The following is a 19656-nucleotide window of genomic DNA, read 5'->3' as shown; positions in this document are numbered from 1 at the left end:
ACACACACACACACACACACACACACACAATCCAAGCTGTCAAGGAGCTACTACTACAACTTCTCAAATTTTCAAAAGTCTGTCTATATTCACACTCACCCTTATCTCATGCTTGCCAGTTTTACTGCTTACGCCTGACTCTCCCACAGCTTCTGAGAATCCCATAAACTGCTTTTTCAAGAACCTTGGTCTATTAATATCCTCTTCTACTTTGCTGACTTTCTCTCTTCATGCAAAAACACCTAAACACATTGTTTCTTTTTTTTATTTGTTTTCTTGAAGGATGTCACATTTGTTTTAAAGTCCACAATTCACAACGATGGATCATCACACGTGAATGCACTTGCACACACAGGCTTCATCCTCATTTCTTTGTTTTCTCTCTTTCGTTTCATGAGCCAACTTCTGAAAGGGTGATTTTCACATGGGACTTTCTCACCCTCGATCCACTTCTAAATTCCAATTTGGGCTTTCATCCTGATGACTGTAGAGCTTGCTCTCACCAGCTTCTTTTCCATGACAAAAAGTGATGTATTTCCATCCCTTCCCTTGCCAGACCTCTAAGTAGCATTCAATGGCACTGACCACCCCTTTCTAGAAACATTTTTTAAAAAATCTCTCTGTTCTCCTCTCAGCTTTCTAGTTATTCATGCTTTCTCTTTTGTAGTTTGTTTTCCACTCACTCATCAACACTAGTGAGTTGATAAGCTCCAGGCTCACATATCCAGATGTTCATGCAGATCCTGTAGGCTCTTCAGACTCAACATTTCCAAAAGGAACCGATTTAGAAAAAAACAATAAAGTGTTATCCTTCTTGCAATAAATGGAATTTCTTCTCACCTAAGCTATAAACTTGGGATTTATTCCTGATTTCTCCTCTCCCTTACCATCCACTGCTTATGGGAGGATGGAGTGCTAGTGACGCATATCCTGGCCACAGCCTTCGTTCAAGTTCTCATTACAGGAACAACTTCCTAACTCAAAAGTTGCAAACTGGCAGCCTGTGGGCTGCCTCTGACCTGCACACACTTAGTGTGGCTTACACAGTGTTTTACATTATTTAAAATCTCTTTTCTTGAAGATGGAGAGATTTCATTAAAATTCACATTCATAGTTTGTTTTGCAAACCACAAGGTATGGTAACACTGGGTCCTGTGTCTTTGTGGTTAAAGTAATGCTAACAGAGAAGACATCACCTCATTTCTGTGGAGCAGGAGCTGTCCAGGTCTCTTAGTCCCTCCAGGCCTGTTTCTCTCATTTTTATCACCAGGGTGGACCCCACATGAGACTGCGCAACTTCTGTGTCTAACGGCTCCCCTGGTTCTGAATTTGCACACTTCCATTCTCCTGTCCACATGGATCCAGAAGTATCAGTTCTAAAACTCAGTTCTGTACACGGCTTCTAGTTAAATTCCCTCGATGGTTAAATAGTAGCTTCTGGAGGAAGCTGAAATTCCTTCGTGCGGCATTCAGGGCCTCCATGATACGGTTCCCATATCACTGTCTGTCTCATTTCTCTCTCTCCTCCTCCTCCAATGTTTCTCCAATTATACTGAAACTATTTGCATAGTTTCTCCAATTATAATGAAACAACTTGCACTGTTTTTGCAGTCATATTATGGAAGGAAATTATGTCAACTTGAAATACCTGCGTCTTATTGATAATCAAGTATTAGTAAAAAGTATTGAAGAAGGCTCCAGCCATCTGAGAAACAAATGTAGCAGTGTCATGCAGTAGAATGATTTCAGACTGGGACAGCTGAGACTCTAGCGAAATTTACCAATTTTTCTTCCTGCCTTCACAGCTTCCCACAGGTGGTTTCTTCCGCCTGAAAAACTTCTCACATGACCCAACTACACTCCACCTGCCTAACTGTGCTCCTCCCTTAAAACTAAAGGGGGCCATCCTTGACCTCTGCCTGAACCCCAGTCAGTGTAGGTGCTTATTCTAGGTTCTCCCACAACACTGTGCTGCCCTCGGCCATACCACCTGCCACCCTCTATTGTAAGTATGTGCCTGTTCTCACTCACACTCTAAGCTCCCTAAGGGCTGTCTAGGTCAGTGCTTTCAGGCTTTCATCCTGAGCACATTGTGGAGTGTTCTGCAAATAACAGGCAACCCTATATGTTCATAATAAATCATGCTTGCAAATGCACTTTTCTAAATTCTATTATTTTATATACATGTAAGATAATACTATTACTGTCCACAAGGAATAGCAGGAGCATCTTTAAATGGTGTAAACATTTTACATTAAATACTGTATTATAAATACAGAAGGCCCCTACAACAGCTAGAGTAAAATAAATTTATTACAAATAATTTTTTTCTGGCAGTCTGTGTGTGTGTGTTTGTGTGTGGCTCATGCCTACAGATAGGAATGACAACTCCTGGTTTCTTAAAATGATTTGAAAATATGTCACCTTTTACAGATGAATAATTTCTATTTATTTGAGGTGCATATATAAATTCAATTAAATCACTCAGTGCTATAAATAACTACTAAAGTCAATACTTGATGTAGTGAGGAGTCACTGTTAAAAATACATTTCTCATTGCCTATGTGCCTAAGTTATAAACGTTATTATGAGTAGATTCCTAAGGAAATAAATTTGGACAATTATAGCTACTATTTGATCAGTATTTTCTAGTTTAAAAAGCACTTTCATGATTAATGTCACATTTCATTTTCACAATTTTGTGAATTAAGTGGTATTGCTTCCCACTTACAAATGAGGATATCAAGGGACTTCCCAGATGCACTCAGCTTAGAGGAGGAAGGGCTGCAACTCAGTGTGAGCTTTTGACTTGGAGGACTATGACTTTCCCATTATACTCTGTCTCGCCCTTTTCCAATCTATTCCTCTCTCAACTCCTCTGCAGAGTCTAAGCCTTGGCTCACTTCTAAGGGGAATCGAGAAGCCTGCAGCAAAATCTGGGAATGCCTCAGTATTTCTACCTTCAAGTAAACTAAATTGTTATTACAGCTTAGCTAATAGCTACTGTCAGAGACAGAATACACTGACTGTGAGTGGGACCAGGTAGTTATATAACAGAGATCTACTTGCAAGAAGAGCAAGCACAAAACCTTTTTTTAAATAGCTGTGATTTTATAAAGCAGTTCTACTTGGCTGCTCCCTGAAACAGCTGTACACATTCTGTGCACAAAACTTAGGGTTTCCAATCTGAAAACTGAAACTTAAGAGGATGCTACATGTCCTCCTCAGTGTCAAGAGACAATTTTGTAAATCCAGTGCATCACTGGTCATGGTGTCATATATTTTCACTGTCTTCTAACTTACATTACTATAGAAAAATAACATGTGGCCGTAATGATGGGGTAGATTTGTTTGAGGAACACAAAGCATCATACATTTGCTTTTTAACAGCTTCCTCAGAGTAAAGCTGTCTGTCTTAAATAAGTAAAGGCATTTTCCCCTGCTTTACAGCATCACATGTTAAGTATTTTAGATTAACAATGCCATTTAACTGATGTTTTCGTGTGACTAGGAGAGAGGGGAGGAATTAAAACCAAGCCTAATCTCACTGAGTTTTAGGATTTGACTAAGCTTCATGGTTAATGTCAAGAAATAATACAGAAATGTTTGCATATTTCATCATTTTTTGGGCACTTTCATGTATACATTGACACTTTACAAGAAGTAGCATGGAGATTTGCAAGTTTGGAAAAGTTATATTCCTTCTACAAAGTTAATTTGAAGTAAGTATTTATTATTCAGTTTGAAAAATGTAAGACCCTAAAGCATATTATATAGAATATTTTTTTTCTATATAATCAGCTGACTATAGCTCAATTTCTCTAATAACATCTGTAACCATAGGGAAGGACAAGTCATCAAAGAATGAGTAATACATATTTTTAAATCAGAATTTGGAGAAGAGTTTCCCAAATCCCCCATGGCTCCCTGAACTTCTCTTTTTTTGTCACTGTTCTTAGTTTCCTCTGATCACATTGTTGTTATCTGTTCCATGTCTACCTTTTTCTCTGGATTGTCAGGGCCTTGCAGGTAGAACCATGCTGCCTCCTTCTCAGCTGCATCCTCAGAAACCAGCACAAGGTTTCACGCTGAGCAGGTGTCAGAATGTATTTGATGGACTCAGAATGGATGAGTTGATAATTTCCCTAGAGATTTCCTGATTTTTACCAAGAGAATTGTGTAATAGTATTAACTAAAGGTTTCATCACTTTTATGTTCCTTTTTTTATGAGAGGGATTCTCTTTATTACAGAAATCCTGTGATAGTCTGAATACTTCTGCTTTAAAATAAAAGTAATATAATTGAATTATAATACAGGTCATAAAACATTTGCTCTAACACTTCTACCTTAATAAATACATATCAACTTCTTTGAAAAAAACATATTTTCATAGGATAGTTTACATTTTTTAGTTGTCCTCACTAAAAAATAAAACACCAAAAGCATTGACAACAAAAGCCAAAGTAGACAAATGGGACCTAATCAAACTCCACAGCTTCTGCACAGCAAAGGAAACAGTCATTAGAGTGAATCGCCAACCAACAGAACGGGAGAAAATAAAGAATTTCTTAACACGCATTAAAAGCTTTTGCTTACTGTAATGGCATCTTTTTGATTTCTATCCAATATTTGACATAAAACCTTTCTGAGATTTAATTTAGTATAATCTACATTTAATAAGCATGATAAAAAGCTTCTTATAACAAAAAGGTTATTTTATTTTCCTCATTTTATAGGAAATAAAATTTAAGGTTATTGAAAGACAAGTTAAACATCCAAACCCACTAGGCATTCCAGTATAAATACTGGCAGACATTCCTTTTTTTTTTTTTTTTTTTTGAGACAGAGTCTTGCTTTGTCGCCCAGGCTGGAGTACATTGGTGCGATATAGGCTCACCGCAACCTTCCCCTCCCGGATTCAGGCAACTCTCCTGACTCAGCCTCCCGAGTAGCTGGGATTACAGGCAGTTAATGTTTGAATTTTTAGTAGAGACGGAGTTTCACCATCTTGGCCAGGCTGGTCTTGAACTCCTGACCTCGTGATCTGCCCGACTTGGCCTCCCAAAGTGTTGGAATTACAGATGTAAGCCACTGCACCCGGCCCTAACATTCCTTAAATTGGTAAACAAGCCATAAATAAAGAAGTCTGACATAATAAACAGAAGTTTCGCATCTTCAAAATCTGAGCTGGTAAATGCTAACACTACATTTAATGCATGTTAAAAAGCCATGTTATTTTACAATGGTGATACAGATCTTTCATTTTCTGTTGGATGCAGAACTCCATTCCAGATAATTGCTAGAAATGGAGGCAAAAACACCTTAAAACAGGTCCTTCTGGGCTATCATTCCTGTGACTCAATTTTTGCTCATGTCATTTTCTGTAGCCCAGGAGAGGAGATGACATACTGAGACACATGACAATCATAGTTTGTGCAACTATAAGACCCAATGGTGTGTCCCTGGAACCAAATGCAACAGTCTGAGATTCATACCCACAGTCTAATGAAAACAGAGAATGGAGTCCTGCATCTGCCCAGAGATTATTGCTAGAGGAATGCCAAGTGGGAGGTACCTGGTTAACAGAAGCATCTGTATTAGCCACAGGTGAAGGGGAGCGACAGGCAGGTGGAGAGGAAATCTCACTGTTGGTTCCCTCCTCCCCAGACTCCTCAGTGACCGGTGACAGCAAAGTGTGACAGCGACCTGCAGTCATCTGCCACGTAAAATGTAACCCAAAGGACATGAAAATCAATTAGGTGTGTTAACATAAGTCCTGTTCAGGCACAGGCCAAAACAGAGATAATTATAAAACAAAGGTTAGAATTCCTGGGACCCAAATTCACATATTAATCCTGTGTTAGTATTTAAAACTTCTGTCTTCAAGAGAATATGATACTAGTAATCATTTGTAAAACAATCAGGGATGGGATGGGGGTGCATATCACATTGAAGAGTTTTTTTGTTGATTAAATACTTCATTATTTTCCTGTCTTTGGATAGTTTGTGGTTTTATAAATAACTGGAAAATCATGAATCATACAAATGAGGAAAGGTCTATGAAATAAAGCTTGGTCTTTCGTGGACATCTCAAGTTTCAAATATTGTAGTGAGATTAATGCACCCAAAGTACAATATTGGTAAATGGGCCCAGGTATGGTTATTCATTATCTGAGGCACAGCACATATGAGGGAAAATACACAGCACTGGAAAATATTGTAGTCACCAAAATACTCAATGCATTTTAGGTGTCAAGTACATAGGAAAATAGTAGTGCAGAAAAGAAAATAATAAAGTTGATTTATTTTAACCCAAAGCTAAGCTTTAGATTGTCTATTTTCATATTTTTTCTCACAATAGCTGTTCTTCTCAATTGTATTAAGCATTTATACAATACAGTACATGCACATATGTAGTTAGCTAGTTAGCCTGGAAAACACAACTAAATATATGTGCCATGAATTTACCATTCCCCAGGCAACTAAAACACTGTGCAAATAAGTTATTGTTTAAAGCTCAGAGCCTTTCAGTACTCTTGCGAAATTATAAACAAATGCAGGGCAGACCTCTGACATGTTAAGTAATTCAGCTGTCTCCAGCAAACAGTTTCATTTTAACTGTCATTGTTTACAGTGTCAAAGATTGGCCCCCGCCCAAAAGTAGTCAAAGAGAGTTAAGGAAACTGTTCCTCCCTCTGAATCTGCAAGATCGAAGGCTGGTCCCTGAAACCGACAGAGAGGGAACATGGAGCCACTCGCCAGGCTCCAAAGAGCAAAGCCACGTAAACTGACTGGATCCTTACCATGACCACAGAGGGGTGGGCCGAAGGCGCGGGGAGGAGCTCCCCATCCAGGTCCTCAGTCCCTTCCGCCAGCCCCTCGACCTCGGTCACCGTCAGCAGCATGGTGGCGTGCTTGGCTTTCATCGTCAGCATCTTGCACTTGGAATTTAAAGAGGCGATCTGCTCCTGGTAGCCCTTGATTTTCTGCGCCAGCTCCTGAGGAAACATTTCCCCCACCAGGGTGTCAGAGCAGCATCAAAAGGAAACAGAAGTAGTAGCGTTCATCTTCCTGCAGGGCGGGCCAATGAGCGCGCAGAGCCCCGTGGGCCCGGGAGGCAGGATGTGGAGGCGGCGAGTCCCCCTGCATCTCGCCACCAAGCCAGACCGCAGGCTGCGCGGCGCGGCGCAGGCACAGCCGAAGTACCCGAGCCCGCGTCCCCGCGTCCGCGCAAAAGGAAACATGAGGGGATGACGCTGAATGAATGGTTTCTAATCGCGAGAGAGGCCCTATACGGAATCATGAACTTCCGCAACATTAAGAACTGACAACTTTCTTAAAAAGCGGAAAGCATCCGAAATGTACCAGATGGTTCATGCCATGGAAATTAGATCATGTGATGGCTAAAACCACACCAAAAAAAAAAAAAAAAAAAAAAATGCAATGCTCAGCTCTTACACTGCTGAGAACATTCAACAGAGATGACAGTCATTTATTTTACACAGGGTCACATAGTCAATGGCCTGTCTGTTCCTGTGATACTAGGAAGTTTTTTTTTTTCTAGATAAGCTAGATATTGCATATGAAACCTTAATTTTTAAATGCAGATTAGCCCCAAATAACATTTTGTAGAGTCATCAAATTTTCTCTCACACACTTCATCGTGTCTCAAATGTTGCTGAGCTTTTAACTTGAAGTGCGGTTCAAATTTAATGGCTTTTAATTTCATTTGTTTTGAAAAAAAAATTTCTTTGTTTTTGTTTTGGAGCAGGCAAAAATGAAAACAAAATATTATGAGAGATAAAGGTTTTAAAATGTTTACTAAGAGCTTATTGGAAACATATTTTGGACAGCACATAGCCCTTAAAAAGGTAACTACAGATTCATTTTAGGAGTATGGTAATTCTAAAATATTAAAGCGTTACTTTCTTATTTAAATATTTTAAATATCAAATATTAAAATTATACTTTATTGCATCTTTAAATAATGAAAATATATATTTCAAAACATGATTCCTAAAAGTACAAAACTACTATTCTTTTTCATTCTTTTTATTTGGTTGCTTTGAGAGGCTGTCATTTATTGTACACACAGAACACATTTTGTGGGCCAGGTGCAGTGGCTCACACCTGTAATCCCAGCACTTTGGGAGGCCAAGGCGGGCGGATCACTTGAGGTCAGGAGTTCAAGACCAACCTGACCAACACGATGAAACCCCGTCTCTACTAAAAATACAAAAATTAGCCAGAAATCATTTGAACCTGGGAGGTGGAGGTTGCAGTAAGCCGAGATTGTGCCACTGCACTCCAGGCTGGGTAACAGAGTGAGACCCTGTCTCAAAAAATAAAAAAATGGAGCACATTTTATAACAAAGACATGATATCTTAATGTCTGAAATAATTGTGTACATACATACATATACACTCATATATACACACACACACATATGTATACATAGTCATTCCTCAGCAACTGAGGGGCATTGGTTCTAGGAACCCTCTTAAGATACCAAAATTCACAGATGCTCAGTTTCTGACGTAAAATGGCTTAGTATTTGCATGTAACCTACGCACATCCTTCCAAATACTTTAAATCATATACCAAATCAAATACTAATAATACCTAATACAATGTAGATGTCATGTATCATAAGTAGTTGTTATACTGTACAGTTTAGGGAATAATGACAAGAAAAGAAGATGAACCTGTACAGATGCAACCATCCTTTTTTTTTCCTCAAATAGTTTCCATCCATGGTGGGTTGAATTTATGGATGCAGAACCTATTGATACCGAAGGCTGACTGTATGCAAAACACACGTGTGCACTTGCACACACTCACACATTTTGTTATTATTGTTGTTTTGTTTGTTTCTCCCTCCCAACCAAAACTGAGTGGAGGGAAAAAAAAAAAAAAAAAAAAAACAGCCCAGCAGAACTCAGCCAGCAGGCTGTCTTCTTGACACCTAAAATTATAGGAATTTTTAATACAAGGATTTAAAAAGTAGAAATCATTGCTTCTTTTCCTCTGGGGTTGCAGTTAATTAAACCTAATAGGATTTTTAAAAGCAGTGATTGAATAGCTATTTACTACATCTCATCTAGTGGCTAGCACATGGGTACTCAATAAATGACATTTATTGTAACTAGTTAATACTAGAAGAAAACATCTAGCAGATTACTGGACTCCTTGAATTTCAAGTCACCAAGCTTTCGTACAACGGTTTGCCACTGTACAAAACTTTGAGGAATCTTTATTTTTAATTATTTTATCTTTTGAGATGGAGTCTCACTCTGCCACCCAAGCTAGAGTGCAGTGGCGCAATCTTGGCTCACTGCAACCTCCATTTCCTGGGTTCGAGCCATTCTCTTGCCTCAGCCTCCCGAGTAGCTGGAATTATAGGCATGCACCACCATGCCCAGCTAATTCTTGTATTTTTAGTAGAAACGGAGTTTTATCATGCTGTCCAAGCTGGTCTCAAACTCCTGACCTCAAGTGATTTGCCCACCTTGGCCTCCCAAAGTGCTGGGATTATAGGCGTGAGCCACTGCACCTGGCAATTAAAGGAATCTATGAAACAGGGTTAATTTTAGGCCTTCACCCTTTGTAACCACATGACGGGGCACAGCTCCCTGCTGCAGTATCCTGCAAAGATGTGCCCACATTGAAAGCAAGTGACCACTTCTTAAGCTGCAATTCTCAACCTTATTGTGTACAAAACTCATTTGAATTGTTTCTTTTTTTAAAAAAAATGCAACTCTGGTCACCACTTCCAAAGGTTTTGACTTACTAGGTGTATGAGAGTCTGCATTTCATAGTTAGCCCATGTGACTCCAATGCACATGACTTTCATTGAGAAATAGTACTCTGTGACTTACTTCTGCCAGTGTAAACCTCTTATATCTCATTGCCTTTGAGGGTTGGTTATTCATGCTGTGGCCGAATCCACTAAAATGAAATGAAACACTTGATTTAATATTACCCATTCTGTTTATAAAATTTCTGAAAATGTTTATAAAGGTAGGAATTTCAGGTAGGGTGGCCACTAGAACAAAAGCAGCCCTCTGTAGCCAGTCTCCGGTATTCAGGAGCAGGCTTTCTACATCAGGTGGAAAGAAAAGAGGTGTGAGTATTCTCTCCTATGATTTAAAAGTGGTAGGATGATTTTTTTCAAATTAAATGAAACCTTTGAAAAATTATTTTAAAAAGTATGAATTCTTGCCAGACACGGTGGCTCACGCCTGTAATCCCATCACTTTGGGAGGCTGAGGAGGGCGGATCACAAGGTCAAGAGATTGAAACCATCCTGGCCAACATGGTGAAACCCTGTCTCTGCTAAAAATACAACAATTAGCTGGGCTTGGTGGCACATGCCTGTAGTCCCAGCTACTTGGGAGGCTGAGGCAGGAGAATCACTTGAACATGGGAGGTGGAGGTTGCAGTGAGCTGAGATCACACCACTGCAGCTTGGCAACAGAGCAAGATTCCCTCTCAAAAAAAAAAGTATGAATTCTTAGGCATAAATAAATGATCGGTTATTTTTAAAGTTATTTGTAAGAAAACTAGATTCACCATAAGATTGAAATTCAATTAAAACAAGACAGAGAATACAGGAAAAAGCCCTCTTCCCAATTTGTCTGTTATCATCAGTTAAGCTTTCTCCCCTTAGCGCTTTCCTTCCTGTGTTTGTTTTCTACATACAATGAAGTTCATACAGGATTGCATCATTTTTTACATGAAAATGTGTTCTAAGTCACAGTTAGTTTAAAACTAACAAATGTAACATGGATGTTCAGAACTGTGAGAAGAAAATGTGACAAAATTAACAGCTCACTGAGCCAACAGCCAGGAAGACATGGTCCATTGCTGACTGAGCTGAGTTCACTCTGATCTTGGGGGACTCATTTGTTTTCCTGGGACTTCATTATTCTCTTTTGTTTAATGAAGTAGCGCACATAGTTTCTACTACAGTGGAAGAAAAAAAATCAGAATTTGGAGACAAAGATACTAATTTCAATCAGTTGAGTCTAATTTCAATCAGTTAATAGATTTGGGAACTCAAGAAGTAACTTTTTTCTAAGCTCAGTTTTTTTTTTTTCCTTACCTCATAAGGTTGGTATAAAAAAGTGACGTAAAATTTTGTTAAGTTACTTTAAAAAACATAAAGCTCTCTGGGCATGGTGGCTCACATCTTTAATCCCAGCACTTTGGGAGGCTGAGGCAGGCATGTCACTTGAGCCCAGGAGTTCGAGACCAGCCTGGGTACCATGGTGAAACCCTGTCGCTAGAAAAAAATGCAAAAATGGGCCTGAAGTAATGGTATGTGCCTTTAATCCTAAATACTTGGAGGTTGAGGTGGGAGGATTGCCTGAGCCCAGGAAATAGAGGCTGCAGTGAGCCATGATCCCACTGTGAGCCATGAAACAGCCACTGAACTACAGCTTGGGAGATATAGCAAGACTCTGCCTCAAAAAAAAAAAAAAAAAAAGAAAAAAAGAAAAGAAAAAAAAGAAAGAAAAGAAAAGAAAAAAAAAGCACAAGTTTCTCAGGGAAAAAAACCCCATAAAACACAAAAGTTTAGTAGTAGTAATAATTGTTACTTCAGACAAGATTTAGAAAAATATCTGTACCATGATGGAAAAGTTGTTACAACAAAATTTTGGATCCTCCTAGATGGGATTAAAAATAGTTTCAAAATAAATATGTAATGTATAGTCTATATACATTATAGACTTAAACAGTGGTTTCAAAAATCTACATAACATTTTCATTTAACCATTGCATGAGAAAAATCATTAACATAGATAATGTCTACAGTTGTAGGAGTAAATATAGATAGGATATTTAAATTATTTTGTAAGTCATACATAAATGAAAATTATCAGCATTTGTATATGTCAAGAAATTAAAGAATTAATTGCATTTGGAGAAGGGGGGTGAGATTTTCATTCTTAAAAAGCAATAATTTGAATCTTTTGAGAATCTCAATATGAGTGGTTTGGAAAATTGTTGTTCTTGTGATAAAGTTAAAATAGAGCATATGGAAGGGTATACTTCATATACTCTATCATTGGTACAGAAAAAATAAGACACTCTCCTTCTAGTTATTTACCAAAATTCACAGAGCTATGAACCAGCCCCCAAGGGAAAGAGCGAACTTGACCTATATGGAATTGACAAGTCAGGAAAGGAAATTCTCTGCTAAGCTCAATCACTCAAGGACTATGATCTCTGGGACAGGGTCTGCACAGGATTGGTCAAGTCCTAAGGTCATGATGATGCCAAAGGAACAAGGAAAGAGGAACATTGGAAAACGAGGCACATGTTAGCAGGCCCAATCTGAAAATTAGCAAAGTAAACAACATGGGCCATCCTCTGATTTTGGGGAGAGGAACTGAAGTGACTAATATTTCAAAGAAGAAAATGTTTAAAATATTAAGTTATTTTTTTAAGAGAGCAATCAATGTAGCAAGGCTTTGAGCATTACTGTTTCTCGTAGGCATTAAAAGCAGGATATAGACTGTGTCTTCGTCTATATCCTTAGCATATTAACTGTGAGAATTCTGGGTGCAGGAGATGACAATCAATGAGTCCCAAGAGTTATAACGTGAACAACATGTAGAGAGGTTGTGGAATAAGGGAAGGCATGTGTTACTCAATTAGCAAAAACGGCACTCACAATGCTTAGACAGCCAAAGAGGATGCCCAGGAACTGAACACATTCAGTGCAGCACAGGGGAAACTGTTCTCTTCCATTCACCAGAAACCAAACATACACTCAAATCAAGCCAGTTTCCTGCCCTCAGTATTTTGCCTGCATTCCTCCCTCACCTCATGCCGAGAAATCTGAGCTTGTAGCTCCTGTATGTTACTGGTGGAGACAGGTTTATCCTCAATCTCTCTGTGAGCTCCTTCTATCAGTTGCTGGAGATGCTTCATTTCTTGCTCATATTGTTCATACTGCACCACAGCCTCCTTTAAAAAAAGAAAAACATAGAAAGACTTTTTTTCCTCTGTCAATAACTACATAAGTGATTCTGTAGTATAACTCCTATGTACCTGTACGGGTAGGGAATGAAGAAGTGATAGGTAAAATTCCTAGATGGTTTGGATTCTTCACTTTACTTAGATATTTCAGAGCTTTCTCTCTAAAATATTGTAGCAAAATTATTGATGGAATCAAAATAGTTAAGTGGTTAGGATTCCTCCTCTCTCTTTTCCCTACTGATATCATCCAGAAGATGGAAGATGATGGTCGGAAAATGTGAGGCAGTGTGGGAAACAATTCATTTTTTTATCTAACAAATACTGAATATATAAGTAAGATGCTTAGCTAAGTGCTGCAGTAGGGAATAAAAATATGAATTATGGGCTGGGCATTGTGGCTGATGATGCCTATAATCTCAGCATTTTAGGAGGCCAAGGTGGGTGGATCATGTAAGCTCAGGAGCTCAAGACCAACCTGGGCAACACGGTGAGACCCCCCCATCTCTACCAAACAAAAGTATACATATATATAAATACATATATCTATACACACTCATATATATAATTCATATATATATGAATTATGCATGACATTTAGCCTCAGGATTTTTCTATCCAACAAATTACAAGATAGCAAGGGGAAAGGATAGTTGACCAAATGAGGCACTAGTGATTTTAATGAGATACTATTGATACAATTTTTGGACAAAGCAAGAAATGTTAGCTGAAAGGAGACATAAGGTAAACAGTGTCATTTCTTCCTGGTAAATGATGTTCTCTTACTAGGTAAAGAGACTAAGAATTATATTTGAATGCATTTTTTAGGCACTCAAAAGAAAACGGATTTAATGCCTCAATAAGCTAACGTGAAAAAAGTCTGTAACACAAGATAACTGTAAACCCATATTACCAGTATCTAGATGATTCTTAGGTGAATAATGAGATAAAAACATTTAATTGTATAGGAAATTAATCTTTACAAGTTCTTTATTTAAAAAAGGTGGCTAAAAGATAATTTTCACCAAGGATATCTTTTATATAGCATTCCCCGGGCTTTTGTGGGTGATCCAAATGACAGCATTTTAATCTCCTTATTTTATAAAACCACAACAGCCTGTAAGATTTAACACCCTGGTGTGTTTTGATGGCTGAGCCCACACATTGCTAAGAAAAGAAGCCCATGATTCATCAGTGATTGCGCTGCTGGTGTGGGCACCCTGCACCTGCCTGCATGATGTTGCACTGCTGGATGGCGGTGTGCTGCAGCCGGCTGGCCTCTTCCTGCAGCCGCAGAGCAGCATGGCAGAGAGGTAAGCTGGCGACCACATCCTCGGGGATCCGGAGCGCACTCTGGCAGATCTGCACTGCTTGTACCTTCGGCTTCAGTGACTCCATCTCAGACAACAAATGCTGAAAATGCAATTTCACAGTTCAAAAATGTAATATTTAAATCATTGATTTCATAAGCAAAATGCACTTACTAAATTATAGTTATGTTGCAAGTTATAAACATTTTGCAAAAAAATGTTTAAAACAATGTTGAGTTTAAGGGCCAGGCACAGTGGTTCATGCCTATAATCCCAGCCTTTTGGGAGGCTGAGGTGGGTGACTCACATGAGCTCAGAAGTTCAAGACCAGCCTGGCCAACATAGGGAAACCCTGTCTCTATTTAAAAATAAATTAAAAAATAATAATAAAACAGTGTTGAGTTTGGGAAGCATTTTTCCTTGTTATCCTCTTTTAATCATATAGGTTCCTGCCCCTTTTTACTACAAATTAGTTCTGCTTACCTGCCGATGAGAGAGCTGCTCCTTGAGACTGAGACGTCCAACTTCTGGAGAAGTCAGGGCTGCCTGGGCTTGCTCCAAGGCAGCTTGTAACTTTTTCAACTCTGCTTCAAATTTTTTCATATCCTGGAGAGTAAATATCAATATATGGTACTTGAAGTCCAAAGTCACAGATGAAGAATAACATCACAGTCAAGAAACCACATCACAGGTTAGCACAGTTTCCATAGTGACATTGCCATTTACTTCTAATGACAGGCTTTTATTCTTTTTTTTTTTTTTCATTTTTTACCTTAGCTGCATCTTGGAGGTTCTGCAAACGAATTTTGATCATCTGTTGCAACTCCTCGGTCTCACGTCCCAGTTCTGCCACTTGCTGAGACATTTTTTCTGTACAGTACACGCTAGTGAGGTAGTGTAATTTCTCAGTCATTGCTTCCAGGTCACTGTGAATTTCTTTGGATTCTTCTAGCAGGGTCTAGAGTGAATTGTCAATATTCATGAAATTGACGGGTAGGTAGAAGGGTATAGGCATTCAACATGGTATGGCATAAAGTCCCCTGTGTAAGTTCTGTGTGTTCGTTATTGTGTTTAACCTTCACACCCCTGTGTCCACTTTCTGCTTGGTAGCCACCTACTATTATGACTATTTCACAGAAAAAGAAATCACAGTTCGGGAACTGTAAACAATGTGCAGAGGTCACATGTCATACTACGTGGGACCATGAGGCTTCTGCTTTGTCAACCCCAACCTGCCCCCGCGTGAGAGCCAGGACATAGGAATTCTAGAAGTGAAAAAGCTCAAACACATTAGGTGTCTTATTCATGTCTCTGGGTCTACCTTTTCTTATATTTAGACTCAAGATTTACTTTTCAGCTCTCATATTCTATATCTAAGATTGAAGTCATATTTGTCTAAGAAATGAAAATAAAACAAGCACATTACAAGCAAAAACCTTGGATCACTTGCTTTAAGTGAGACCCTTTAAAGGGGTAGAAGATACATGCAATATCAAGAGAAGGAAAAACAGCCCTCATCGTTCAGAATGATATCATCTACTGGGTCTAGCAGAAATACAACGGCTAAGTAACCATACAATGTGCATTATATGAAAAGTAGAGTGAAAGAGAAGCCTGTGTGAAGAGATGACTCTGACTTGGGGAAGATTGGGAGAAGGTCTCCTGGAAGAGTCACATTTGAACTCAGTCAGGATGTTTGCAATCTGACAGATGAGGAGGAAAAGGAAAGACATTTCACACAGAGGGAGCAACATATGCACAGGTACAGAGGTGGGTGAACCCAGAATGTGCAGTTAGTGGGGTATGTGATGTGTAAAGAGGAGAAATGAAGAATAGGATATTATTCTTAGGCAATAGACGGTATTTATTTTTATTTTTATTTTATTTATTTATTTATTTATTTATTTATTTATTTATTTTAGAGACAGGGTCTCGCTATGTTGCCCAGGCTGGAATGCAGTGGCTATTCACATGCATGATCCCACTACTGATCAACACGGGAGTTTTGACCTGCTCCATTTCTGACCTGGGCCGGTTCACCCCTCCTTAGGCAACCTGCTGGTCTCCCACTCCCAGGAGGTCACCATATTGATACTGAACTTAGTGTGGACACCTAATCAGCATAGTGCACTACAGCCCAGAACTCCTGGACTCAAGCGATCCTCCAGCCTCAGCCTCCCAAGTAGCTGGGACTACAGGCACGCACCACTGTGCCCAGCTAGACTTTTTTAAATGAAGCACTTTCTTTTCTCACAAAAGATGTTTATAAATATATACATTTAACAGATAAATATATACTTTTATATAAGATATATATTTAACAGATAAATATCTGTATATGACATATAATAAGATATATTTATACAAGACATAATTATCTTTAACAGATATATATAGTAAGTACATATATAATCTGCTAAATATATTTAATGTAAATGTATAATTTAAGTATATTTATTAATAAATAATGGAATTAACTATTTTAATATTTAAATATATATTTAATATATAAATATATTAAATAGAAAATATATGACTTGGAAAATATTGAAATTATAAAGAAGAAAACAAAGCAGCTCATCATCTTATAACCCAGAAATAACTTTAAGAGTTAACTGCTGATGAACATTTGGGCATATTTTTAGGTATTAAGCATTGAGGTCATGACATAAGTATAGTTTTCCATCTTTCTGTTTCACCTGACATTAGTGTAACTGGAAAAAGGTCCCAATCCAGGCCCCAAAAGTGGGTTCTTGAATCTTGTGCAAGAAATAATTTGGGGCAAATCCAGAGTAAAATGAAAGGAAGTTTATTAAGAAAGTAAAGGGATGAAAGAAAAGCTCTCCATTGACAAAGCAGGGTGTTCCCAAAAGCCGGAAGAGGAATGCAGCCACCTTGGGTACAATGTCTACTTATAGATAAGACAACAAAGCAAAAACTCAAGGAGAAGATGTGCTCTACAAGGGCCTGCAACAAAAGATTGTTATTCTTTGTGTAACTGCTGTCCTCCACAAGAATCTATGTTAAAAATCTATGTTAAAAGCATTCTTGGATCTATATATAATATATTTAATATAGATTCAAGAATGTTTTTATTCTTAAGATATCAGGACATCAGGACATTTCCTGAATCTGTTATTTCCCAGATCTATTAAGTCCTAGGTCTCTTCTGTAAACATTATCAACCTGTCTCTTTAACCATAATTATCCCGTGACTAATATGCCTATCCTGGGAATGCTACCCAGCAGGTTTCATCCTCATTTACCCAGCTCCTATTCAGGTCCCTGTGAAGTCTCTCTGGTTCTCATATCTCTGACATTAGAAAGAATATACAGTAATGGACTTTCTTTCTTTCTCTCTTCTTTCCTTCCTTCCTTCCTTGCCTCCTTTCCTTCCTTCTTTACTTCCTTCTTACGGAGTCTTGCTCTGTCTCCCAGGTTGGAGTGCAGCGGCATGATCTCAGCTCACTGCAACCTCTACCTCCCAGGTTCAAGCGATTCTCCTGCCTCAGCTTCCTGAGCAGCTGGAATTACAGGTGCCCACCACCATGCCTGACTAATTTTTGTATTTTTTAGTAAAGAATGCGATTTCACTATGTTGGCTAGGCTGGTCTTGAACTCTTGACATCAGTGATCTGCCCGCCTTGGCCCCCCAAAGAACACAATGGCTTTTCTCACAGTACACTCTTAAACACAGACTGCTTTACTTCCTAAAGGATGCATGTGAGAACTCCCCAAAATAGAGCCCACAGTCTGCGTTCTCTCTTCAGCTTTTGAGCCAGATCGTCTCAGGACCTGATGTCTTTTTCACTGTGCCCCATGATGCAGTCAACCAGTCTACCACTCAAGTCATAGAAACCTGGAAATTATCCTTGATTCCTCCCTCTCTTTCACCCAATTCAAGTCTCCAAATCGGAGAATTCTAGCTGCTTAGTATCTCTTGACTTTGTCTTCTCTTCCTAATCCCCAAAGAGAGGCCTTGTCGTCTTCTACTGATACATCTTTTGTATTGTCTTACCTTCCTCAATGTGTTTCCCAAAGGCTGCTAAAGTTGCTTTCTTAAAATACAAGTCTGGACTTGTCCTTTGGAGGCAGAGGCTTCAGAGTGACTTTAGGATAAAGTCCAAATTCCCAACAGACTTTTAGGATCTTTTTCTTATCGCTCTATTGTTATCTCTTATCCCTTTTTCCAGCACCAAAAAGAGCATTCCTCATCCTTACTGCTAGGATTTCAACACACATTTTTATCTAAACATGTTCCACAAGTAGGCTGTCTGGTTTTTCAGGACTCAGCCCAGCGTCACCTTTTCCTGAGAAGCCTTCCTCTTAAACCCTGGGTGGGTGGTTGGGATGAGTACCCTCCTGCGCCCTCCATCTCTGCACTAATCACACTATATTATAATTATCTCCTTTCTATCTGTCCCGTCCCCTAAATAATCAGCTCCCTGAGGTGGGGACAGGAAATATTCTTTGTACTCCAAATGCCTACCCAAAGTCCTTTGGGAAAGTATTCTATGTTTGTTGAATAAATAAACAAACATCTGTATTCCCAGAATTTTAGGAGACCAAGGCAGGGAGATTGCTTGAGGCCAGGAGTTTCAGACCAGCCTGGCCAACATGGCGAAATCCCATTTCCACTAAAAATGCAAAAATTAGCCAGGCGTGGTGGCAAGTGCCTGTAGTTCCAGCTACTCAGGAAGCTGAGGCATAAGAATCACTTGAACCTGGGAGATGGAGGTTGCAGTGAGCCGAGATCACACCACTGAGCTACAGGACAGGGTGAGACAGGTCTCAAAAAAAACAAAGTCATGATCACTGGAAGGACTTCATTATATTCCATTATATGCCAATGTTGACTCAGAAAAAATTATTTGATATTTAAATTTTCTTTAAAATTTCACTACAGTTATTAATACTGCGAAAAATATTTTCTATATTTCAGATTATAGCCATAATGAGGAGTCCAAAAAGGATAGTCAACAGGCCAGGGTCGTAACATTTTTGACAGTCACCATCCATTTTGCCAATTATTTTTCAGAGAGATTTTACCAGGATACCAGCAGTGTTTGAGAGCTCTTACTTCCTTAAATATGAACTTGAAAGAAACAGTTAGGAACTTGACAGTTAACTTTTTCTTTCTTTCTCCCTTTTTTTTTTGCTGATATTTGCATTTCTAAACTTCTAAGGATGTTGGCTTTTTTTCATTGTTTTCAAATCAATGGTAACTTAAGTCCTGTCTGTTCATATCTATGCACATCTTAAAGCAAAAGATTGGAGTTGCTTAAGAAAGACCTTGTGAGAAGAGTATGCAAAGCTGATCAGAGAAGAAAGACTCTGGACAGAGGGAAAAAATTAGGAGC

General features: G+C 38.8%; 1 protein-coding gene across 19 annotated transcripts in view; it reads right to left on the bottom strand.

The window, feature by feature from the left end:
• SYNE1 (spectrin repeat containing nuclear envelope protein 1) overlaps positions 1 to 19656 on the bottom strand; it is a 411505-nt gene that overhangs the window by 175276 nt on the left and 216573 nt on the right. For 17 of the 19 annotated variants that reach the window (XM_032258772.1, XM_032258777.1, XM_032258767.1 and 14 more), the window contains 6 exons: positions 15069 to 15254; positions 14780 to 14902; positions 14217 to 14399; positions 12834 to 12977; positions 6805 to 6999; positions 5577 to 5717 (listed from right to left, as the gene is read on the bottom strand). In XM_032258772.1, coding sequence (XP_032114663.1) covers positions 5577 to 5717; positions 6805 to 6999; positions 12834 to 12977; positions 14217 to 14399; positions 14780 to 14902; positions 15069 to 15254 — 972 coding nt within the window. The remainder of the gene's footprint in view (positions 1 to 5576; positions 5718 to 6804; positions 7000 to 12833; positions 12978 to 14216; positions 14400 to 14779; positions 14903 to 15068; positions 15255 to 19656) is intronic. The other 2 variants (XM_032258779.1, XM_032258782.1) reach the window with 1 other exon arrangement.

The sequence above is a fragment of the Sapajus apella genome, unplaced genomic scaffold (assembly GCF_009761245.1).
Source record: "Sapajus apella isolate SASKATOON/1434 unplaced genomic scaffold, GSC_monkey_1.0 scaffold105, whole genome shotgun sequence".
NCBI classification, from domain to species: Eukaryota; Metazoa; Chordata; class Mammalia; order Primates; family Cebidae; genus Sapajus; species Sapajus apella.
The sequence above is the reverse complement of the archived record's forward strand: the minus strand, read 5'-3'. Positions and strand labels throughout refer to the sequence as shown.